The sequence below is a fragment of the Canis lupus genome, chromosome 8 (assembly GCF_011100685.1).
Source record: "Canis lupus familiaris isolate Mischka breed German Shepherd chromosome 8, alternate assembly UU_Cfam_GSD_1.0, whole genome shotgun sequence".
NCBI lineage: Eukaryota > Metazoa > Chordata > Mammalia > Carnivora > Canidae > Canis > Canis lupus.
In genome coordinates this window covers 24081517-24108131 of record NC_049229.1, presented here as the reverse complement: position 1 = coordinate 24108131, position 26615 = coordinate 24081517, and the positions used below count along the sequence as shown (strand labels likewise).

Sequence of the window (26615 nt, the reverse complement as noted above, 5' to 3'; positions counted from 1 at the left end):
ATAACCCAAGACCACACTGCCTTAGAGTCTAAGGCAATTCACTATTGCCTGTCTCTAACTTTTATTTTACAGTCCTCTCTTTGAAAAACAAAGAGAAATATTTCAGGCATACAAAAAATTAATATAATCATGGGACACCTGGGTGGCTCAGGGCTGGGTGGCTGCCTTCGGTTTAGGTTGTGATCCTGGGATCCAGGTTCAAGTCCCACATCAGGCTCCTTCGAAGAGCCTGGTATTGTTTCTCCCTCTGCCTGTGTCTCTGCCTCTCTCTCTTTCTGTGTCTCTCATGAATAAATAAACAAATCTTTAAAAAATTATATCATCATAATTTGTATATCTATCACCAATCTAAAGAAACAAACAAAAAAATCATGAAAAAGAGTGAAGTCCTTTGTTTTCTTTCACTATTGCATCTTCTTTTAGTGCTCTCCTGACCCCCTGACCAGTATTTTGAACTTAGCATTTACTATTTTCTGCATTTCTTTATACTCAATACATAGCTGTGAATCCCTCTTCAAAATGCATACTTTAAATTTAATTTTTATGATATGCCTGTCTCAAAATTAAGTTTAGTTTAATATTACTTTTGTGAAATTCGTCCACGATGATGCATATAGCTTAGATTCATTTTTTCATACTATATTTTGTAGTACTTTTTATGAAGAGTCTACAATTTTATTATTTTTATCTCTTACTGAGATTTAGATCATTCTCTGTGTTTTCCATACCATGAATATTTGTTTCCATGTGTATAAATGCAAGAGTTTATCTATTCTCATTGTAATATTTTTTTTATTGCCAAATTGCTCTTCAGTACTCATCAAGACTATATTTTTAGAAGTCAATTTCCCACGGATGTCTTGCTTTTTTTTTGCATATCATGTGTGCAGAAGCACTGTCTTTTGATTCCATCCTACTTTTGACGGTCATTTGTATAGCAAGCATCCTTGGAAAACAGAGATATTATCTCCCTCTGGAGCAGAGGAAGGTCTGTTTAATGTCCAGTATAATAAATATAATGTTTCCTTTTTGGTAATGGCTGAGCAGATTTTGTTACTGTCAGTAATAAAATACTGAGGTTTATTTTTTTTTAAGTTTTTATTTAAATTCTAGTTAGTTAACATACAGCGTAATACTAGTTTCAGGTATATGATATAGTGATTCCACACTTTGATACAACACCCAATGCTCATCACAAGTGCCCTCCTTAAACCCATCCAACTAGTTAACACCCCCCCCCCAACAGGTAGCCATCAGTTTGCTGGTAGGCATCAGTTTGTTCTCTATATTAGGAGTCTATTTCTTGGTTTGAAGCTAGAGAGTATTATGCTAGGCGAAGTAAGTCAGTAAGAGAAAGACAAATACCATATAATATCTCTCATATATGGAATTTAAGAAACAAAACAAACAAGCAAAAGGGGAAAAAGAGAGAGAGGGACACTAAGCTCAGTCCCTCAGATGTGATACAAACCAAAGGCATGTGCAAAATCCACCTGGGTCCTTCTTCATCCTGAGACTCTGGAGACAAGGGAAACAATGTGAAGGTACAGCCTATGCTATATGGTATGTCCTGAGTCTTTCCCTTTGACCCAGTTGTCTCTAGTCTTCTGCTTGTATCTGTAATACGGTTGCAGGCTAACTTCTTAGCTTCTTAAGTGGAGTCAAATCTTAACCCATCCTTCCACTCCTCTCACCCTCTCTGTTCTTGACATGTATAAAAATTCTCATTGTTTTATATCTACACAAAACTTTAATATTATTATTTTATAAGTTTTTGTTTATCTGATAGTGGGAAATGGTGTTATGATTTTAATTTTCATTTTCTTGATACATGGTGATACTGAGCCTTTTCTTTAATTAGTTATTTGGATTTCTGCATCTATGAAATACCTGTTCTTATTAGTGTGAAATCAAAACCCAAGGTCAAGGGATCATCTCCACTTTAATCTGTGACACCAAAGCGTTTTATAGTGAAAGTAAAAGTGAACCATATTGCTGATGTGCTTAGGAGCATATCAAAACCAAAAGTATATCTCTTCTAAAGGAATATAACTATGTCTTACGTGGTAAAGACCCCTCCCCAGACTAAAAATCATGGTATTTTTGGTCACATGATCAACACATAGTTAATTAAACAAGAAAACAGAGAAGTGCCAAGAACAAAGATACTATAGACTTCACATATAAAAATATTATAAAGCAACTATACCTATACTTACACTACTTCTATGAATAAAAGAAAACTGAAGATGTATGCAAATAAAATAAAATTATGAAGTGGCTCAATACATTTTTTTAAAGATTTTATCCATTTTTTTCATGAGACACACACACACACACACACACACACACAGAGGCAGAGACACAGGCAGAGGGAGAAGCAGGCTCCATGCAGGGAGCCTGATATGGGACTCCATCACGGGACTCCAGGATCACACCATGGGCCGAAGGCAGGCACCAAACCACTGAACCACTCAGGAATCCCCAGGCTCAATACATTTTTTTAAAGACTTCATTTCCTTAGAGTAGTTGTAGGTTCATAGTAATACTGAGCAGAAAGTACAATGATTTCCCATAAACCCCCAGCTCCGGCACATGCATGGCCTCCACAAGTAACAACATTCCTAAACAAAGTGATCCATTTGTTACAATTGATGAACCTGCACTGATCCATCATTGTCAGCCAAAGTCCATAATTTACATTAGGGTTCACTCTTGGTGTTGTACATCCTGTGGGTTTATAATAACATGTATCCACCATTGTATCATCCTACAGAGTAGTTTCACTGTTCCAAAAGTCTCTGTGCTCAGCTTATGTATTTCTCCCTCCCCCCAACTCCTGGCAACCAATGATCTTTTTACTATCTCCAAAGTTTTACCTTTTTTGGAATGTCATATAGTTGGAATCATAGAGTATATAGCTTTTTCAGGCTGGTTTCTTTCACTTAGTGTATGCATTTAAGTTTCCTCTATTTCTTTTCGTGTTTTAATAGTTCATTTCTTTTTGGCACAGGTTTATTTGACCCATTGTCCTGTTTACTTGTCCATTCATCCACTAAAGGACAACTTGGTAGCTTTCAGGTTTTGCCCATTATGAATAAAGCTGCTATAGACATCCATTCACGGGCAGATTTTTGTGTCAACATAAGTTGTCAGGCCCCTTGAGTAAATACCAAGGGACACAGTTGCTTGAGTAGATGATAGTGATGTATTTAGTTTTGTAAATAAAAACAAACAAACAAAAAAAAAACAGCTTATCCTCCAAATTGGCTATACCATTTTGTATTTGCATTGGCAATGAATGAAAGAAACTTTTGCTCCACAACCTCAACATTTGGTATTGCCAGTGTTCTGGATTTTAACTATTTTAATAGATATGCAGTGACATCTTGTTGTTTTAAATGCATTTTTATGATGACATACAAGTGGAGCATCTTTCTGTCAAGTTCCATGGTTCATTTTTTAACTGGGTTCTTTGTTCTCTTATTGTTGAATTTTGAGAGATCTTTATATATTCTGGATGTGCCTTTTGCAAATATATTCTCCCAATCTGTGCTTCTCTTTCAATTGTCTTGAAATTTTTAATTCAAAGAAGTCCAGCTTATCAGTTATTTCTTTCATGGGTTATACTTTTGATATTGTATCTAAAAAGTCATTGCCAAGCCCCCAGTCATCTAGCTTTCCTTTTATGTTATCTTCTGGTAGTTTTGTAGTCTTATGTTCTACATGTAGGTCTGTGATCATTTCCAGTTAAGTGTCATGAGAAGTATAAAATTTGTATGTAGATTCAACATTTTCCATGTGGATGCATAGTATTTCATTGCAGTTTGCTGGAAATACTATTTTTGTTCCACTGTATTATCTTTTTTCATTTGTCAAAGATCAGTTGACTATAAAGAAGATATAAAGGTATATATACAATGGAATATTATTCAGCTATAAAAAAGAATGAACTCTTGCCATTTATAATGACATGGATGGAGATAAAGAATATTATGCTAAGCAAAATAAGTCAGTTAAAGAAAGACAAATACCCTATGATCTCATTCATATGGATTTTAAGAGCCAAAACAAATGAGCAAAGGGGTAAAAGAGAGAGGCAAACCAAGAAACAGACTCTTAAGTGTAGAGAACAAACTGATGGTTACCATGAAGAGGTGGGTGGGAGGATGGGTTAAATAGGCAGTGGGATAAAGGAGCACACTTCCTGTGATGAACACTGAGTAATGTATGGAAATGTTGAATTGCTATATTGTACATTTGTAACTAATATTACACTGTATGTTAACAAACCAGAATTTAAATAAAAACTTAAAAAAAAAAAGAATATCTGGGTGGCTCAGTGGTTGAGCATCTGCTTTTGGCTCAGGTTGTGATCCCGTGTTCCTGAGATTAAGTTCCATCGCCTGCTTCTCCCTTTGCCTATGTCTCTGCTTTTCTCTCTGTGTCCCTCATGAATAAATAAATAAAATCTTTAAAAAGTAAAAAAGTAGTTAAGCTTCTATCTTCACACAGAAAATTGAGACTGCAGTTCAAACTATTTTTTTAAAGAAACTATTGTTTTGTCCTCTATTAATATTAAATATTAATTAAATCTGTTTAAGCCAGCCAAACAAGTCTGTGATAATTTAATAATTATCTGCAACCATCTATAAAATTTGTTTGCTTATTTTAGAAACTTGAACTTTGATAAAATGTATTCATATAATACAATATCACTTTGTTACTGAATAAAATGTCAGAATGCTTTTTTGCCCATTTTGTTAGAAAACAGAAAGTATCACTGAAGAAAATATTGGGAATATTATCACATAATTCCTTTGATTTCAGGCTGGACAGCAGCGTTGGTGGGAACAAGAGATTAAAATAAATGGAAATATTCAAAAAGGAGAACTAATTACATATAACTTGACTGAGCTGATTAAACCAGAAGCCTATGAAGTCCGACTAACTCCTCTCACCAAATTTGGTGAAGGAGATTCAACAATTCGCGTTATTAAATACAGTGGTAAGTAGTCTTTTATTTTAAAGTATTTATTTGGATATTAAATGATCTGAAATATGTGCACTGCAATTATTTAATAAAGTTAGATAAAAGCTAAAATTCAAATTTAGCATAATGATCTTCTGGATCATCAGCCAAGACCAAAAAAAAAAAAAAAAAAAAAAAAAAAAAACCCAAAACAAACCCAGGAAACTTAATCATCGTCAATTGTAATATTTGCTGTAAATGTAAGATGTTTTAGTTAACATTGAATCTATGTCATAATGTCAACAATAAGTTGACATAAATTATGATACAGTAATTCTGCATTTCTTTTTTAAATTCTTGATGTCTTTAAAATTTATATGATTAAGAAGTTAGCAAATGTTATCAAAGCTTATTTTTTAATTGATAGACTTGATGTTCTTTTTTTTCTTTTTTTATTTAATTTAATTTAATTTAATTTTATTTTATTTTTTAATAAATTTATTTTTTATTGGTGTTCAATTTACCAACATACAGAATAACATCCAGTGCTCATCCCGTCAAGTGCCCCCCTCAGTGCCCGTCACCCATTCACCCCCACCCCCCGCCTTCCTCCCCTTCCACCACCCCTACGACAAATACCCACCATTTGCTTCAACGTGGTTGGAACTGGAGGGTATTATGCTGAGTGAAGTAAGTCAATCGGAGAAGGACAAACATTATATGTTCTCATTCATTTGGGGAATATAAATAATAGTGAAAGGTAATATAAGGGAAGGGAGAAGAAATGTGTGGGAAATATCAGATAGACTTGATGTTCTGAAACAGTTTTAGATTTACAAAAAATTGAGCAGCAAGTAGGAAGAGCTTCCATATATGTCCTTTCCCCTCAACACAGTTTCCCATATTATTAACATCTTTCTTTAGCAAAATTTCATGTAAAATATTGAATCTGAATACAAACGTTATGCATTTTATGATATTTACCTGAAAATTGATCACAGACCAAATTACAAAACATGAAACTACAAAACTACTAGAAGATAAGGAATATTGACATATTGTTATTAAAACAACTAGTTTACATTAGTGTTTATTACTGTGTTGTACAGTTATATGAATTGTGATAATTTGATAATATTACTTATTCACCACTACAGTAACATACAGAATAGTTTCATTGCCCTAAAAGTCCCCTGCTCCACTTATCCATTCCTATCTCCTCCAACCCTGACAACCATTGATCTTTTTATTTCTATAGTTTTGCTATTTCTAGAATATTGTACAGTTGGAATAATTCAACATATAGCTTTTTCAAACTAACTTACTTAATTTAGCAATATGCCTTTAAGGTTTTTCCACATCTGAGGCTTAATGGTGCGTTTTGTTTTTTTTTTTATTCTTTGATATCCTATTGCATGGATGTACTGCAACCTGTTGAAGTACACCTTAGTTTATTTTTTTCATCATTTTTTCTTTTGGATTGCTAATGTAAAAAATATCCAAATGTATGTGGGTGTGTTTGTGTGAATGTTAGTGAAAAAGATTAATATTTTATCAATTGAAATTTATGTAACTTTTTAGTTGAAATTTACGATATTCAGGAACTACTTCTAGAATTGTCAATATATTTTTCAGGTTGAATGGATCACTGGCAAAATATTTCATATTTATTTAATTACTTTAGTAAAATATTATTCTCTTTATCATGCATTACTAGGGCTTGAATTTAAAAAAATAATAGAATGTAGTTTTTGCGGTTGGAGTTCTCCAGTTTAGCATTAAGCCTGATTTTCCTACTTAAGAGGGAAACTGAATACTATAAAATAAAAAATACAGTGAAATATCAAAATCTCATTGCGGTCATTTTTCATATGAAATCATTTTTTCACTCTCTTCTCATCAATTAAATATATTCAATTTTCATTAACAAGAAAGTATACAATGTAGCATAGAATATCAATAGGAAATTATGGATGTAAAAGCATCAGAATAACTTTTTCTTGAATATGGTCCTTTAAAAATATACATTTTTAAAAACATTAGAATCACTGCACATCTTTTCTTGAAAGTGGTTCTGTAAAAATATCTTTTTTAATAATATAAATATTAATATTCAATAGCAATAAATAAAATTTAATGCAATGACAATTGTTATTCTGTAATTACTTCCATGATTCTATTGGGCACACAATTAGATAGCATCTCAATATATTTATTCTAAAGTTTTGGTTTTGTGTTTTATAAAATATGAATTATTATCTCCTTTTATCTAAGTTTTATGCTACCTGTCCCTAAGTTATATAGCTGTAGACAATTCAATATGAAGGAGCATTAGAAACAATGCACTAATATCCATTCATTTAAAAAAGGAGATATTAGGACCCAGAAAGTTTCAGTATCCTTCTGAGTTAAACAACTATGAAATGACTAACTCTGAAAAGAACTAAGGCTAGTTCACCATATCATGGCAGAGCATCCATGTTCCTTTGCTAAGTTTAGAAATTATATGACTTTTCTTAAAGAGAAATAGAGAAAAAATCTTTATAAGCTCAGTAGTTTTATTGAAAACTCTGAGGCAACAGAGTAAAATGAAAAATAATTATGGAAAATAGATGTTATGATAATTTCAACTTTAGCTTTATTCTTAGGCATACTTACTGAAATCTTAAATATTTTATTTTATTTCTAAAGATTTATTATTTATTTATTCATAAGAGACAGAGAGAGACAGAGAGAGAGGGAGAGGCAGAGACATAGGCAGAGAGAGAAGCAGGCTCCATGCAGGGAGCCCAATCCCAGGACTCCAGGATCACGCCCTGTTCCGAAGGTAAGTGCTCAACCACTGAGCCACCCAGGTGTCCCATATCTTAAATATTTTAGTTAAATTTTCTTTTTTATAATATAGATTTAGGTAAAGTTTATGTAAATGGTATCTAAATGTTTACAAAAAATACACACAAAACTTCATTTAATAAAAGGAAAAATGGGGATCCCAGGGTGGCTCAGTGGTTTAGTGCCTGCCTTCAGCCCAGGGTATAATCCTGGGGTCCTGGGATCGAGTCCCCACATCAGGCTCCCTGCATGGAGCCTGCTTCTCTCTCTGCCAGTGTCTCTGCCTCTCTCTGTGTGTGTGTGTGTCTCTCATGAAAAAATAAATAAAATCTTAAAAAAAAGAAAAAGGAAAAATGGGATCACTACAATATTTAGAATTTAGAACAGCAGATTTTCACAAGGTTAAATCTAATTATAGTGAATTTGATGACTAGTTATATTGTAGCAGAAGACTCAAGTAAAACTTAGTATGGACAGAGATTAACTGTTAGGTATGACATTCTTTTTTAGAACTAAGTCATAATTCAAAGATGCTTACTTCTTTGTGAGGTAATACATAGTCAATTTTATAATTTCATATGATTTTGATTATGAAATTATTTTCATTTTTACTAATTAATTTTCAAATTATAATATATTGATATCTTGCAAGAAAAAGAATTATTATTTTTTCTCCACTTCAATGGAACTTATAATATATAGTCCCTTTCTATTTACCTATTCATAATTTACAATAGGGAAACAGAATCAGGAAAAAAAATAGTAGATATAGTCTATCTTTCATACAAAATACTAAAAACATTTGATTGAGAAACTAACTCACTTCGTTAAAATTGGTTTCAATGTAATGATGTGACAATTATTATGAACATGCTTTGTACATGTGTATGCATTTTTTACCATCTACCATACTTTACTTGTAACATCCAAGTTTAACTAAAGTGGTTAATGGTAAACAGTAGGAATTAACAACAGACCAGAGAAACTTCTGCAAGTTAGATTAACCGCCTATTGCAATCTTGGGCGACTACAGCAATGCTTTACTTCATCCGGAATGAAATTTTCTCTCAAAGTGCGCAATAACTAATCAATATACACAGTTACCATTTTGTCCGTTAGATTAGATATATTTTGTAGTTGTTTCAGTAAAATGTGAAGTATTCATTCTGTTTCAGGTAGAAATCAATTGTCACTTGTAAATACGATTTGTTTTTTAGATAAATATGTCTCTGGTGCATAAAAAAATGTATTGCTGTTTATTTAATAACGATTTGTGTGTGTGTATGTGTGTGTGCGTGTGTGTTAATGTAATTAAAGCAGCACTAGTGCATATAATAATATGATATAAGGATTAGGATATAAGGATTGCTTTATTTTCATATACACCATGTTATTTTCACCAGAAGTAGATAATAGCAAAAAAACTTAGGTGTAATCTCTGTTGGATGATTGCTTTCAGTGTTAAAACATCTAGATTATAGGTTGGCCTACTGTCAGTTTGAGTTTTGATTTCTGGGGGGCTTTGCACTAGTTAAGATATAAAAGATCAGCAACTCCATTCGTTGGAAAATGAACAAATCCTACATGCTATTTAGCATTGATCTTTTGGTATTTTGAGACTGTTATTGCTGAACTCCAAAGTAGATTCTATTCAATCCTCTAGAACAGAATGGATTGCAGACATATTTCTCCATGGTCACAGTGGGGAAGATCATTAAGTTTTGATAAGGATCTATGAGACACTGATTAGACTTTTATTTATAAGAGACATTCAAACCATGCTAACATTATTTTTTGCTTTTCTTGTAGCTCCTGTTAATCCTCATTTGAGTAAGTATATTTTCATTTTAATAATGGTACAGCATTTCACAGTTAAGAAAAATAGAAAACTAATAGGCGTACTAAGATTATTTAGCAACTGTTCATATGTGGTTTTAAATGGAATAGCTTAGAAGCAGTAAAACTGGCATTAAATATGAATTGTGAATTTATACATTTTGATGAGTATGGGTACAAAGACAAACTATTTAATGTTGATCATTGGTTTTTTTAAGTTTTCCTAAGTATGGAGCCATTTCCTCCAACTTAACATTTGTTATTTAACTCTGGGATTATGTTTTTCTTTTGTGGCAATAAATATGTTTATGCTACTATTATGTGTTTCTTTAATATTCTTTTTAAACTTCTATATTCCAGTTACAAAAGACTATAGTTACTTAGAAAGTTGGCATGGTTTAATCAAGATTTTTCCTAGATCACTAGTCTATATCCTCATTTTTAGTGAAGAAAATGTACAGGTCTTTTTTTCTCATTTCACTGTGTTTCCTTTTCTACAATGGCCTTTCACTGATTATATAACCCAAGACCAAACTACATAACCTGTTGCTACCTTATTTTCTAGCAAAGATACATTTTTAAGTGCATTTCTGCATATCCAAATTATAATACTGAATACCTTTATAGATCTTTAACATTTTCATATTGCTTTCTTGCACAATCCATTTTATTCTCACCAGTTACCCTTTAATATGGATAGCCTCAACCCTTTGAGGTTTCACTTATAACGTTTAGCACAAGTGCTTCTTTCTTCACTAGGTATTTTCTCCATTTGATTTCCTATAACAGCTTGTACTCATATGTGATAAGCTATTTTTTATTTTGTCAAATTTTATAATAAGTTATAAAATACTGAAGAGCTGGACATATTTCTAATGTCTCCTACATCTCACTGTCTTTTGGTCTATCACAGCTGCTTATTGTTAGCAGGTGTTCAATGATCATTTGTTAAAAGAACAAATACACAACAGCTTTAAGATGAATTAATTGCACAAATCAGATTCTCCCTGGCTTCTACCCAGGGTACTATGCTACTTAATTATTATAGTGATTATAAGTCTTTTGAACCTACATTCTGACTATAATTTCAGTAGAAATGTTTAAAAAGAAATGTCACAGGAAGATTAAAACCTGATGCAGAAAAAAGTTAACAAAAATTTCAATTCAAGAAGAATTTTTGAGTAGTTTCAACCTACTGGGAAAATGCATATATAAAGAAATAATAGAGATATTGTTTGCTAACAGATGACTTCCATATAATGTAAAAAGTACTATTAATTTAATGGCAAGTGAAGTTTTATAGAAGACATGCTATTTGAACTGGGTCCTGAAAGTTGAGTAGAGGTCCCTTAGGTGAAGAAGGTGAGGAGGGGCACACCTGTCATCGAAAGGAAGGTCATGTTCCCATAATAACTGAACAAAGCTCAGTGTGTCTAGAGTATGATATTCAAACATTACAGAAGCCAGAAATGCACCCTGAAGCTGAACAACATTAATTAGAATTTGAGCGCTTGTTTTAAATGCTGTATATTTTAGGTCATAGTTACTGACTCCTCCAGCAAGGTTATTATTATTTTTTTTTTTGATAATCAAGCAATGAATTGGATTTTCTATTTTTAAAAATATTTCTATTATAACCATCTATTCTAAAGCTTTCCATTGACTGTACCTTTTAAATTTTTTTACGGGGATCCCTATGTGGCGCAGTGGTTTGGCGCCTGCCTTTGGCCCAGGGCGCGATCCTGGAGACCCGGGATTGAATCCCACGTCAGGCTCTCGGTGCATGGAGCCTGCTTCTCCCTCTGCCTGTGTCTCTGCCTCTCTCTCTCTCTCTGTGACTATCATAAATAAATTTTAAAAAAAAGTTAAAAAAATAAAAATAAATAAATAAATTTTTTACTAAGTGCTCAATATGGTAATAAAAGATTAGAATTGTTTAGAATAAAGACTTTTTAGTAAACATTATACAATGATTTTTCTATTATCGAGAGTAATTATTTTTATATTATTGACAATCACATACATTTCTCCCTTATTAATTGATTTCTTTAACCCTCTTAAAGAACCCTCCAGGTCCCAAAGACATAAAAAAAAAGTGTTATCAAGCAAATTCATCATTATACATTCAAGCTCTTAATAAATTAGCCAGACTTTATTCTATAAGAGGAAATAGGCCAACATGTAGAAGAAGGTCATCTTTTCTTTTAGATTTCTCCATGGAAACTTAAATTTTCTTTCCCTCAGTTAGACTACATTTGCCTGAAATCTTCTTAAGTGCTATTATGTCTTAAATTTTGTCATTGATTTTCAAAGCATAAAATTAACACTTTTTGCATACACTTCTCTAAGAAGTGTTGACCAATTCATACAGTTATATAACAATCACCACAAAGTTCCTTCATCTCTAACATTTTTGTTATTGCTTCCTTGTAGTTAAACCTTTTTGTATCCAGCCTCAGGCAAACTTGTTTTTAATTTCTATATTTTTGCTGTAATAGTTCAATTAGTTATAATATACTTAGTATTTATCCTGCACATTTCATTAAAACATACTTTCCCAGTAATGATATTAATGAAGTTGAAGAGAAAGTGAAAATTAAGGAGTTCAGAAAAAAAGTCAATGGTGAAAAAATGATATTAAAAGCATTAAGTACTTCTGATAGGATTCTAAGTGATTTCTTAAAATGAAGAAAATTCTGCCAAATCTTATGTTATTTATAATTATGTGTAATGAATTCTTATAATACCATTTAGTAATACTTCTTCTATAAAAGATTATTGTCTTGATAATAAAGTTCAAAAGTCATTTGAATATATGTTGGCTTAATTGTAAGTTATGGTTTACCTGAAACATCTTGATAGAAAAAATGTAGGACTATATTGGAATATATACTCTAATACAATACATGTGATATGAGACACATATTTTCAACAAATCAAACTAATCTTAAATCCTCTTTTGCATTTTAACAACTTATATAGTCTTTAAGTGAATTTACTTATCCTAAGTATCTACTTCCAATATATCTATAGAGAGTAAATCCATGAAATTTTGTCATAGTATGATTCCTCATTAGACTCAAAATACTTTTTTAAATTTAAAAGAGGAAAGCCTTTTATTTGTGTTTTTTTAAAAAAACTCTTTTGATTGAAATTTTAAACTGAAAAAAAGATGATTTGTTGTCAATAGAACCATATTCTACAGGCTCCAGTAAGCACCAGCAGTGTTAGTTGTCCTCATACATTGCTGATTTCCTCAGGAAGGGTACCCTTGGACAAAAGCTGAAGGTTAGTCTGTGATTGGACTATGTTAATTGACAAGAAAACAGAAAAATATTGAATCAGATTGAAATGAATTCTGAGATCTTTCAAGTATCGCAACAATGGAGTTGAAATTTTCTACTGTAAAGTAGAAAGTAGTTTTAAGTTTTTTGAAAATTGTATTTGATCTGATTTAGGTTCTGAAGTCTGTCAAATTGCTAAAATTCAGAACTTCGGAAAAGTTTTTTGGACTTCTGTTTTGTATTAGAGATTATAAGTACAAGAAGGTATATGTATATATGCAAGATATATAAAATATAAACATGTATAATATAATAATAATGCTTATGCATGACAATCTCACTATCTCTAGAAAAAAACTTAAAACTGAGAAGAAAGTTTGCCATAATAGCCCACTCTAAGATATAATCCAAAGTTAGAACTAATAAACAAATTAAGAAAAATGAAGTGACAAAATCAACATACAAAAAACAGTGACACTTCTGTACATTCACGATTACCCATCTGAAAAGGAAATTAAGAAAAAAATCCCATTCAAAATAACAACAAAGATAATAAAATACTTAGGAATAAACTTAACCAAAGAAGTGAAAGACTTCTACACCAAAATTATGACATTGTTGAAGGAAATTAGAGAAGACAGGTAAACAGACCCCCCAGGTTCATGAGTTAGAAGAATTAATAATATTAGAATACCCATACTTCCTCAATCTATGGATTCAGTGCAATCCCTAATGTCCCTATTCATGATGTTATTTACATAAATAGAAAAAATAGTCTTAAAATTCATACAGAACCATAAAAGGTCCCAAATACCTAATGTGATGTAAAAATAAAGCTGGAGGCATCACACTTCCTGATTTTAAAATATATCACAAATCTATAGTAATCAAAGGAGCATGGTACTGGCATAAAAACTGTCATTTAGACCAGTAGAACAAAATGGAGAGCTCACAAATAAATTCATGAATTTATAGTCAACTGATTTTTTATAAGAATACCAAGAACACACAACGGGAAAGGGGCAGTCTCTTTAATAAACCATTGCACATTGTTGGCGAGATTGTAAATTGCTACAGCCATTATAGAAAACAGTATGGAGATTCTTCAAAAATTAAAGATAGAATTACCAAACAATCCAGTGATCTTACTTCTAGGTAAATATCCAAAGGAAATAAAATCTCAATCTTTTTTTCTTAAAGATTTTATTTATTCATGAGACAGAGAGAGAGAGAGAGAGAGAGAGAAAGGCAGAGACACAGGCAGAGGGAGAAGCAGGCTCCATGCAGGGAGCCTGACGTGGGACTCGATCCTGCGTCTCCAGGATCAGGCCCTGGGCAGAAGGCTGCGCTAAACCGCTGAGCCACCCGGAATGCCCTAAAATCTCAATCTTGAAATACCAGTAATGTCAAGTTCATTACAGCATTATTCACAATAGCCAGGATATAGAAATAATCTAAACATCCATCAGTGGATTCATGGATAAAGAAAATGGAGAATGTTAGCTTTTAAAATGCTTATCCTGCCATTTGAGACAACATGGATGAATTTGGTTTATTATGCTACATGAAATAAGCCAGACACAGGTGGACAGATGCTGCATGATCTCATTTGCATGACATCTAAAATAGTCAAACTCAGAAGCAGAGTGTAGAATGACAGCTGCCAGGAGGGAGAAATGGGAAAATGTTGGCTGACAGGTATATATATATACTTTGAGTTATGTTAGAGGAGTGAGTTCTGGAGATCTCATGTACAGCATGGTGACTATGCTTAACAATACTGCAGTGTATACTTGAAATTTGCTAATAGAGTATATTTTAAGCATTCTTACCACCAAAAGAAAGAAGAAAAAAAGTGGAAAGAAAGAAAGAAGAAAGAAAGAAAGAAAGAAAGAAAGAAAGAAAGAAAGAAAGAAAGAAAGAAGAAAGAAAGAAAGAAAGAAAGAAAGAAAGAAAGAAAGAAAGAAAGAGAAAGAAAGAAAGAAAGATAGCTGTGTGATATGTGAAGTGATATTAATTTGCTTCATTGTGGTAATCATTTCAAAATGTGTATGAAAATATCAAATTATAGATCTTAAATATATATAATTTTTGTTTATCAATTACATTTCGGTAAACTTGAAAAAATAAAGAAATAAGATAGGTCAGTGCGAGAGGGAGTCGTTGGGCTAGAGGACTCTTGGGCATCAGGCTGCTTATACCCATGTTTTATTCTTTCTTTGCTATATTGAGAAGAATTGGGCTAAATAAAGCACAGTTTTGGAGACTGTGTAATACAGAATATTTCAAATATATTTCTTTATTTCCATGTAGCTTCTGAAACTACCAAGAGCAGTTAGAAAATCAGCAAAAAATTCAAGATCAAGTCAGTCTTCAGTTGCTTATCTTTGTGAGAATCCTAAACTGTATTACTTTCTTATTTTATGAGATCTTTTAATATTTAACATTACATAGACTTTTGATAAGTTTTTACAGACTGATGCATTTTCATTATCTATCAAGATAGCCCTTATTTCAATAAAATTTTTAGTGAATAGCCTTTTGCATAATTACCCTACATGTAATGACAGGATAATCATAAGATTATTATGGTTTAAAATGGGAGTTTTTTCCACTTTTATCTTCTACTTTTTATAAAATCTTTCCAGTAATAGGTTTCTTCACTGTAAAGATGAATGTCTACAGAAGTAATGAAGAACTATTAGGATTACTTATCTTTGTCGAATGTGAATTACTGGAGTTTTAAGTCTTCTTCACATTTATTGTAAACAATTTGCTCCATCTGTAAAATAACAGAATTATGAAAAATTTTAGATATATCTAAAATTATAAACATATCGTAGGTTCTCATAAGCTGTATTGTTGCTTAATTTTAATATGAGAGACTTAAATTTTCAGGTTTTAAAAACTCTTGTTTGTTTTCTGTAGGCAAGTTTTTTTTCAAATAAGGATAAATTACACAAAAGAAATTTAAATGGTCTTTAAAAATTCATTATATATAATTTTAAATGACATAAAAACTAAGATTTGGCAGCAGATTTATAAACAAATCCTCAATTTTTACGTTTGTCTTTTACATTTTCTGTGTGTCTACAATATGTAATCAAACAACTGAAAACATTTAAAATCAAGCATTGCTTTATCATGACTCCAAAGTAGCAGCTAAAGGAAATCTCCTATTGTGCCTACAAAGATATTTAAAGAAATATAGCCATGTGTATAGCTACACTGCTGTCACCAACATCAGATATGAACTGACAGTATCAAGCAGTCCTGTCTTCTTTAGTACAATATCTATGGCATAAATATGAGCTGGAAAATATTTTTTATGGAGTATTGTTCATCCAGAAATTACTAATTTAGAATTCACTAAATGCCTATATTCCCTGTAAATATTCATATTCATAGTATGAAATATAAATAAATATAAAGTGGTACAGTGAGTCTTCAATCTGAAAAAAACAAAACAAAACAAAAGTTTATTTCTTAAATTAAAAGGCAAAACCTTCTGTTTTATTTTTATACGTATATGTCAATGGTTTTCTTCCTACTTTCCCTCCCTTCCTTCCTTCCTTCCTTCCTTCCTTCCTTCCTTCCTTCCTTCCTTCCTCCCTTCCTTCCTTCCTTCTTCTTTCCTTCCGTTTCTCTCTCTCTTTTTTTTTTTTTTTGAATTGTGATCAGGACTCTTAATATGAGATCTACCTTCTTAATAATGTCTAAGTATATGATAGGGTATCCCAGCATAATGTTCTACAGCAGATCTCTAGAGCTGACTCATCTTACAGAACTGAAAATTTATACCTTTTGACCTATATCTCCCATTTCCATCTTGCTCCAGCCCCTGAAAATCACCATTCTACTCTGTTTCTATGTATTTGGATATATTAGATACCTCATAAGTGTAATCATGAAGGATTTTCTCTTCTAGGACTGGCTTAATATAATGTCCTTAGTTAATAATGTCCTCCAGGTTCAACAGTGTTGTCATATTTGGCAAGATTTTCTTCTTTAAAGCTGAATAATACTCCATTGTATGTATATCTTCTTTACCCATTCACCCATTGATGGACACTTAGGTTGCTTCCATATTTTGGCTATTGTGAAATATGCTGCAATGAGCATAGGAGTACGACTACCTCCGTGAGGTAATGTTTTTATTTTTTTTAAAGACTTATTTATTTATTCATGAGAGACACAGAGAGAGAGAGCCAGAGACACAGGCAGAGGAAGAAGCAGGCTCTCTGCAGGGAACCTAGTGCAGGACTCAATCCCGGATCCCAGGATCATGCCCTGAGCCAAAGGCAGACACTCAACTGATGAGCCACCCAGGTGTCCCTCAATTTTTTGGATAGATATCAATAAGATTGCTGGATTACACATTAGTTGTTTGTTTGCTTTTGTTTTATTTTTGTTTTTGTTTTAAGTAGACACCATACCCAGCATGGAGCCCAGCATGGGGCTTGAACTCACAACCCTGAGATCGAGACTTAAGCTGAGACCAAGAGTCAGATACTTAACTGACTGAACCATCCAGGTGCCCCTGGTTGTTCTGTTTTTAATTTTTGAGGAACTCTATACTGTTTTCCATACTAGCTGTACCATTTTACATTCCAATGGCAGTTTAGAAGTGTTCCAATTTTTCCACATGCTTGGCAATGCTTATTTTTTTAATTGCCATGCTGACAGGTGTGAAGTGATATCTCATTGTGGTTTTGATTTGCATTTCCCCGATGAGTAGCAGTGTTGAGCTACCATTCATATACTTGTTGGCCCCATATATATGTCCTTTGGGAGAAATCTTTATTCAAGTCCTTTGCCTATTTTTTAATAGGGTTATTTCTATTTTTACTATTGAGTTGTAAGAATTCCTTATAAAAAACATTCCCTTTTCACTCTGTTTTTTTTTTCTTTTACTGTGCAGAAGCTTTTTAGTTTGATGTAGTTCCACTTGTTTATTTTTGCTTTTGTAGCTTGTGTTTTTTGCTGTCATATCCAAAATATCATTACCAAGACCAGTATCATGAAGCTTTTTCCTACTTTTCTTCTTGGAGTTTAATAATCTTAGGTCTTACATTTAAGTATTTAATCCATTTAAGTTGTAAATTATACTTTACCCTCAAACTGCACAAATTTGAACTGTGCAAGTCCGCTTATAAGATGGATTTTTAAAATAAATATAGTACATATTGCAGATGCATTCTCTCTTTTTATGATTTTCTTAACATTTTTTCTCTAGCTTACGTTATTGTGAGAATAAGTAATTCTCACAATACATAATACATAACATAATACATATAACATGCAAAAGGTGTTGACTGTTTATGTTATTGATAACATAACATAACATACTGTATGTTCGTAATATACTTTAATAGTATTCAATGTGATGCCTCCAGCTTTGTTCCTACTCACAGCTCTTTTGGCAGTCCAAGGTCTTTTGTGGTTCCATATGAATTTTAGAAATATTTCTTCTACTTCTATAAAAAAAAAAGTGCTATTGGTATTTTCATAGGTATTGGATTAAATCTATAGATCATCTTAAATAATATGGACATTTTAACAATATTAATCTAATCTGTGAACACAATCTTTCCATGTTTTTGTGTCTTCTTTAATTTCGTTTATCAATGTTTTATAGTTTTCAATCCACATGTCTTTCATCTCTTTAGTTAAATTGGTTCCAAAGTATTATATTGTTTTTAATACTATTGCAAGTAGGATGATTTTCTTAATTCTTTTTTCAGATAGTTCATTGTTAGTGTATACTCTTAATACACAAAATAATTCAGGGGCATGATCTCAACTTCAAGGGCTCCACTCCCAAGGATGACTGTCTGATAAGTCTAATTCATTGCAGAGGGAAAAGTGAGACTCTGTCCTTTAGATATTTATCTCTCTATGAATTCCAGGAAATCTCAACTGGACTCTGAGTTTATCACTTACTAGCTAAACTTAGCCAAAGTTTTCTTTTCTGTGAGCCTCATAAGTCAGTATTTTGTGATTTCATAGAATTGCTATGGTTTTAAATGAAATACTAAAGCTATGTTTAATTTTTCTCTATTTAGATAATTTTAGTTTTGTGCCTAGTTGACATGATTATCCTCCTTATTTACTCCTATATTTCAAGGAGGGTATATCCTAGTAAGAAAACCCTTTGATATCTAGAAACATACTCCTACCCTCATTACAAGGACAGTTGAAAAAGGTTCTCTCTGAACTTCTGGTTTGGTCTGAACTCAGCATGAGGCAGGCATCCAAGAAATCTCAGTCCTTCTACAGTCTTAATAAAGGCTTTTCATCACTTTATTTCTAGTAGGTTTCAACCATACCCACATTAAAAAAAATTAAAGATAACTACTTTTTAAAATATTTTGCCATTATCTTTCCCTAAGTAAACTTCCAATTCTGCAAGTGGGTATACATAAAAACGTCTCTGGACATGGTGTGAAAAAGTATAACCTCAAGGTATATAGCTTTAAAGTGTTGTCAGAAAAAAATAAAATAAAATTAAATTAAATTAAAAAAAGTAAATAAAATAAAATAAAGTGTTGTCATGGAAATTAAGAAAGCTCATTTTGTAATTGACAGTTATGCTTTGTTTGGATTATTTCCATACTTGAAAAAAGTTCAGAAAAGTCATCAGCCATAATTCAAGTGTGAATTATATTATTTAATTTCAATTATTTGGATATTTCAGAGGAAAATGGTTTGGGTTCAAGTTATTAAACCAAGAGACTGATTTGTATATCAAGATTACTTTTCTTTTTTGTTAATACTTAAATAGTTTTATGTTTAGTCATAATCTTGTACACTATTATGGCTTTGGCGCCACTATTCCAATCTCATATTATTATTGCTATATAATGTTTTAAACATATTTAGAAGAATATTGCAGTGTTTATATTAATTTAATTAATATTAATTGCTTTAATAAAAATTTATTAACAGGAGAATTTCACTGTGGATTTGAAGATGGTAACATTTGTTTGTTTACCCAAGATGACACAGATAATTTTGACTGGACAAAGCAAAGTACTGCAACAAGAAACACAAAATATACTCCAAACACAGGACCTAATGCTGACCGTAGTGGCTCTAAAGAAGGTATGAGGGTATGAAATGTTGTGTTTATAACAATTATACTCCAGTCTTATACTTTTAGAAATTAATGCCATTAATGCCATTAATATGACATGCAACAGAATGCTATAGATTTGAAGGTTATGGATAAAACATTAAATTTTTATTGTGCAGTCAATAATTCAGATATTCACAAAGTTTGTAGACATTAATTTTCTCTCAGAAATCATTGGCATATATAGTTGAGAGATTCAAATTATTTTAATAATTCAAGTGTTAAATTCCAATTTTGTCTAAAATTTTTATACATTTTAAGCAATTTCATTCTTAATTATGTAAATCATTTACTTATTCTTTATATTATATATATGAAGATTTCAATGAGATCAAAATTCTCCTATGAATCTATAATTTACTTCATATAAAAACTCTAAAACTTCTTAATGGTTTCAAACTTCATATCACCTAATAATAATGTTTTTAAACATTTTATATTGTCTTTTTAAAGGTTTTTATATGTACATTGAGACATCTCGACCCAGGTTGGAAGGCGAAAAGGCTCGACTTCTCAGCCCTGTTTTCAGCATAGCTCCTAAAAACCCTTATGGCCCCACGAACACTGCATATTGTTTCAGCTTCTTTTATCACATGTATGGACAACATATAGGTGAGATGGCAAGAATTACTATGTTTCTTCTAGAGTAAATCATAATTAAGAAGAAGAAAGTTCACAAACATGAGCATGAAGTCGATTTTAGTCAAAGAATATCATCACTGACCTTTAAATGACTTAGTTTCAAATAGCAAAATAAGATGCTAAGACTGTTCCCCTGTCATATCTTAATTTCCAAATTTTGGATTAGAATTTGAATTTTGGAACATTACCTATCCCTTCTAGAATCCTAATTCAGGAAAATCATTAGTAGGTTAAATTCTTTATGATCTTTTTTCTGAAAGTAATACCAATATAACTCAGGCTGCTGCTTTCAAAGAAATTTGCATGAGTAACACTTCAATGTGTGTTAAAGACCACAAAAATGAGTATTGTCATACTTGCAAGGCAAATACTTTCAGCACTTTCTACACATTTGGAATACTGGTATCATATTTTCTTGTTTATAAAGTATGCCTAACACACTTCGTAAGATTTAAGGACATCCTTGGTCCTGGAGAACATGTAAAGATGAAGACACCCTCCCTGCCCTTATAGACCCTGTACAGGAATGGAGGCTAAGAGAAGTAATCATGCTGGATAAAATATTGCATATTCTTTAGAAAGAACCTAGCAGGGGTGCCTAAATGGCTCAGTTGGTTAAGCATCTGCCTTCGGTTCAGGTCATCATATGGGTCTTTATGCACAATTCTTAAATCAAACAAACTGAACACACAATTTTTGAACGTATTTGGCAATATATGCCAGCCTGATCTATGTGCCTTAGAATATAAACTTATTTATAGTCTTTATATATCAAAACAAATGTGAAAATATATACCATTTGTAGCAAAAATATTATTGTGCTTAATTACAAGATTCTGTTCCAGATCCTTCCAGAGACTGTCACATAATATACGAGATACACATTCTTTTACCTTTCTAAAATAAGACAAAATTCTAAATGGCGAAGCATCTAAACCCACAAAGCTTGGACCAGGGCCTGTGGATCTGTATCTAGCTGAACAATAAGGCAATGTTTAAGGATAAAGGAAAACGTTTCTCTATGAAAGATGAATACATTTTCATTCGACAGAGTTGAGCACAGGGAAGATTAAGCCACTGATAATGAGGAAGTAAAATGTGGGAAATTAGGAAGATATTAAGTGTTTTCATATAAATATATAATTATATAAACTACTAAAATTTTGCACGTGATATATTCCAGCTACTGCATTTTTTAAGCGAAGTAACCCCCTTGATCAGTTCATAAAAAAGAGCATTATTGTTTATCTTTTACAGTAAGAAAACTGAAGCTCAGAGCATTTGTATGAATTACAAGTAACTTGCTATGCTGGGGCATAACCTCACTGCCAGCACCATTAACCAGTACTTTTCACAGTGGAGTACTAGGTAACAAATCTAGAAGGACAAACTTGTACAGTAAAAAGTACCCTTAGAATGAAGTTAAGACCTGGGCTGGAACTTGGCTGTAGCACTCAGGCACTGCAGGAATTTCGAAAATTCACTTAAAGTGTCTGCATTATGGTGGTTTCCTCATCTGTAAAATAGGAATAATAATTCCTGTTTCAGAAATTTATAGTTCAAGTTAAATGAGATAACATATATAAAATTCCCCCATCAGATGGTAGACACTCATAATCTTAGGCTACTTTGACTCTCAAATAGCAGCAATTATGGCAACACTCAAGTAATAGCTAATGTTTATGGACCAGGTACTATTCCTAACATGTCATGGATTATTTCTTTTCATTTTCACGATAAACATTGTGCTCATTAAATCAATTATTTCATAGATAAACAAACTGATACAAAGAACTTCATTTTACTTGCCATATCATCATAGCCCATAAATAGCAAAGCCATGATACCAATCTGAGAAGCTAGACACAGAATATGCCTGCTTCTCCACTCTGCAAGAAGACTTATGAAGTGTCAAAAAAGTTTATCTAATTTGTTGGTTGAGGAGACATTACAGATTTTGTGCAGACAATGTGAGATTTTTGATTTGGGAAAGTAAATCTTAAGAGTGGGTAAAATCACTGAGAAACAGAATATAGACCAGAAAAGCAGTTAGGAAGTTATGACAGTAGTCATAGGTTCACTACAGCCTGACCTATGAAAAGAAATAAATTTCCACACCACTACCAAACCATCTTATTTATTGTGAGATTATGATCTTATTACAAAGGTATGATTAGCTCAACTCTAATATTGCCCATAGCTAATGATGTATGTTTTACTTATTTATTTCAAATATATTTCTCAGACTTCCTTTCTCTTTTCCCAGTATACCCTGGAATAGGCTTATTAAATAAGCCTATTTAAAATTGATTTTTAAATAAATTATTCCAAGATTAATATTTTGAACTACTTTAATGAATAAAATATGCAGTTACTATTTTTATGAGGCTATCCCCCTTTCAAAACTTCTGCATATTTATGTTGCTCCAAGATAGTTTTAATATACTTTTAACTTCACACTTGTTATTCTTTTTCTCTTGATTGTCAATGAATGTCCAGGTGACTTCTGCCAGGGTTATTCTGAATTGTTTGAGGAAGAAAGGCAATTCTCCATTTCTTCCATGTGCCCATACATTTGCCACTTTGATGCCTGTGCCATTTCTCTGTCTCATCATATGTTTGAAGTTTGCAGGTATCAGACCTGTCACTTGAGTCCCACTTGGCAGGATATAATCATGCTGCTTAATAAAATCTAGGCAAAAATGTTTGTTTCAGACATTGACTAATCAATGAGGACTAAATGAGTGAACCTCATTAGGGAGATTGCCTATAGCTGAAACCTTCCCTCTTTGCAAATATTATTCTAAGACACTCATTTATCTGAACACCCGGGGGGGGGGGGCATTTATAGCCACTGGCTTTACAAATAACATTCTCAGTTTGATGGATTCTCTTAGAAATCCAGATTAAAAAATGATTTTTCCTGGATTTCTAAGCCTAATTGTGGTTATTCCTTCTTGAGTAACTATAAATAATCTTTGCAGTCTAAACTATGACTAATGCTCAATATATTATTATAAAGAGTTGTAATTTTTTAAAACAAAAATGGGTGATCATTTATGCATTACTTAGAAAAGATTCCTCTTTAAAATAAAGTCAAATATGGCATATTACTTAATGATTACTGCATAAAAAAATTCCCCAAAATTTTGTGGCTTGAAACAACAAAACATTTACCTCTTAATGTCTGTGGGTCAGGAATATGGGTGCGGCTTGGCAGAGTGTCTGTGGCTCGAGGTCTCCCATGAGGTTGCAGACAAGCTGTCAGGCATGATTGCCCTCAAATTTGAAGACTCAACTTAGGGATGATATATTTTTAAGCCCGCTCATTTGGTTTTTGGCAGGCCTCACTCTATCATAGTATCAGACTAAGGACATTGATTTCTTGCTGGCTGTTAAATTCCTCTTAGTTCTCAGTTCCTCGGCATATGGACATCTGTCTGGGATTCTATCATGGCAGGGCAGCAGGCTTCCTCCAGAGCAAGCAATCCATGACAGAGAGCAAATACATGCTCAAGACTTTTAACTTCTGTCTTATTCTAACAACTGAGCTGATAATTACAACCCACACTTAATGGGAGGAAATTACAAAAGAATGTTAATGCTAGGAGGTGGAAATCATTGGGAGGCACCTTAGCGTTTATTTGCCACATTGGTACAAGTTCTTGTTAGTTTAATGTTTCATCAAAATTGATTGAAGAAGAAAAAATTGATTGAAGAAAAAAGTAAATGAAAACTACAATAAGCTAACTGTTGATTTATATGTACAGGATACAATATCTAGCTCTTGACAATAGTGTGATTATTTCAGCAATCCTGTAGGCATTTTGATTCATGATTAATCAGCTGGATTTCTAATGTTCGTGAGAGGAATTGAACTTCACATGAGGCCACATTTTGTTTTTGATACAACAAAAGCTTATTAAATTCAGTAAAAAATGAAATTCATTTATTTCTAGAAAGAATGTGAGTTATAAGCATCATCATATTATACCAGGAAATTAAGGATAAAATTACAAAATGCACTTATGAATACATCCATTGAACTTGATAAGTATGGTTCAATAAAGTTGTGACTCTAGAAACCCAATTTCACTGTGGAACAACTGGGAAGCAAAGAAAAAGAATCCATTAATGGGATCTATTGTTTCATGAATTTTGAGAGTGGGGAAGAAGTGATAAAGTAGAGATGTAGTGTTGTAGATGTGCCTATTTTAAGAGGAAAAAAATAATAGAAAGGCAAATTTATAGATACAAAAGTCAAAAGGAAGAAAGTTTCCTGAAGAAATGGAAATTGAGAGTTCTAGTAGAATTAGCCTTGAAGAAGGGAACTAATGTCACTTCCACTGAGGTGAGAAGAAAAGAATTAAGTAGGAATGTGGCTGTTGAGCCACTCCTAGATGCAAGAATGGCAAGCGGACCTAGGAGTTGCCTTTTTAACAATATCTATTTTCTTCTATAAAATAAATGCAGCTGTTGCATGTTCCAAGAGTATACCATTTGAGGAGAATGGTAAATGGAAGCAGAGACCAATCAGTGATACAGAGGAAGTTGAAGCAGGTGAAGATCAGGATATCAGTCTTCAGTGTCTTAAAATGTGTTTTAGGATATAATGCTCAGTTTCAATGCCAATTACTGAATTCCCCTGCTAACTGATTTCCTTGCTGTCTCTTGGGCCCATAGTTTCTGGGGTAAAGATCATGCTCTAAAACCAGTAACATAAGAACTTTAAGTATATATGTCCCTCTGGCTTCTCCTTAGGGCAGCTGCATAGTCTATACCAGCTAGTCAGGAAGTTCTCCAAATGGGCTGTCTTGTATCTGGGACCCTTTTCTAGGGTCTATCCTTGTTCTGCTGAACTACATGAAATTAGGCCTCTCCCCATTACATGGTGCCCTGCGAATGTAAATATTTATTTGCCCACTATATAAATATTTATTAAGCAAATGAATATTATTTTAAATCAGATGACAGAATAAATACTTTTGCCCTTCTTAAATCACCTAAGTAACTCACATTCTTCTTTCAAAAGCTAACTCAAGGACAGATGCTGAAATTTTCCCCCATACTCTTACTCCTTTTGTTCCTATGACAGCTGGTGCCCATCTCTATCATATTTGTCACTCTGACCTCTGAGAGACTGTAAGCCCCCGAGAGCAGTAATGATGATTGTTTTCTATTTGACCCTCTGAAACAACTAATGCTCAATAGATTTTTTAAGAAATAATATAAACTAGATATTTAAGCTTATGAGTGTGCTAGAAAAATAACAAAGCAAGGGAATTAAAAGTATTGGTGCAGATTGGAAACAGATCATTTCACCAAGACTTTATAGAATATGTTGGGGGAAAAAATAAATCATTCGGTTAGCTTGAATTTGAATCTAAGTGTTCTGGCAACTAAAGCACAGAGGAAAGCAAAAGTGTCACATATTTCTTAATGACTAATTCAAAGAGAAATTTATGTTTATAAAAGTACCCTTAGTAGTATAATGGGAAATGTCTTCACTCGGTACTTTTAGAAAGATATAAAACGGGTTCAAATAAAAATTTTATATACTGACAGGCCATAATACATTACAGTTCATGTTTTGGGTTGCAGTATCATGGTCCAGATATTTCATTTTGTGATTGACTAAGAGAATACAGAAATAGAATTTAACAAATCTGGAATTAACCTTTAATTAAATTTCTTTTAATAAGATATCTTATTTACCTTTTAGCGAGAGTGGATTAAAAACTCTCTCAGTGCTGGCAAAGTTTTTAAAATGGAGATTTCAGTGGTTTTATACAAGATAAGAAGGACAATGGTGACAATCTTTTGCATGATCCTAGAAGTCTGATTTTTATTCTCATTTTGGTTAAAGACCATATTTCTTCTGTTTGAGTAAAAAATAAAGATGCTTGCTTTTATC

At 32.4% G+C, this 26615-nt stretch overlaps 1 protein-coding gene across 3 annotated transcripts in view; it reads left to right on the top strand.

The window, feature by feature from the left end:
• Positions 1-26615, top strand: part of MDGA2 (MAM domain containing glycosylphosphatidylinositol anchor 2) — a 782196-nt gene that overhangs the window by 723238 nt on the left and 32343 nt on the right. For all 3 annotated transcript variants that reach the window (XR_005363220.1, XR_005363219.1, XM_038544626.1), the window contains exons 11-14: positions 4831-5008; positions 9614-9634; positions 19873-20028; positions 20513-20671. Coding sequence is in view for 1 of the 3 variants with exons in the window: in XM_038544626.1 (XP_038400554.1) it covers positions 4831-5008; positions 9614-9634; positions 19873-20028; positions 20513-20671 (514 nt within the window). In the remaining 2 variants the exon portion in view is untranslated. The remainder of the gene's footprint in view (positions 1-4830; positions 5009-9613; positions 9635-19872; positions 20029-20512; positions 20672-26615) is intronic.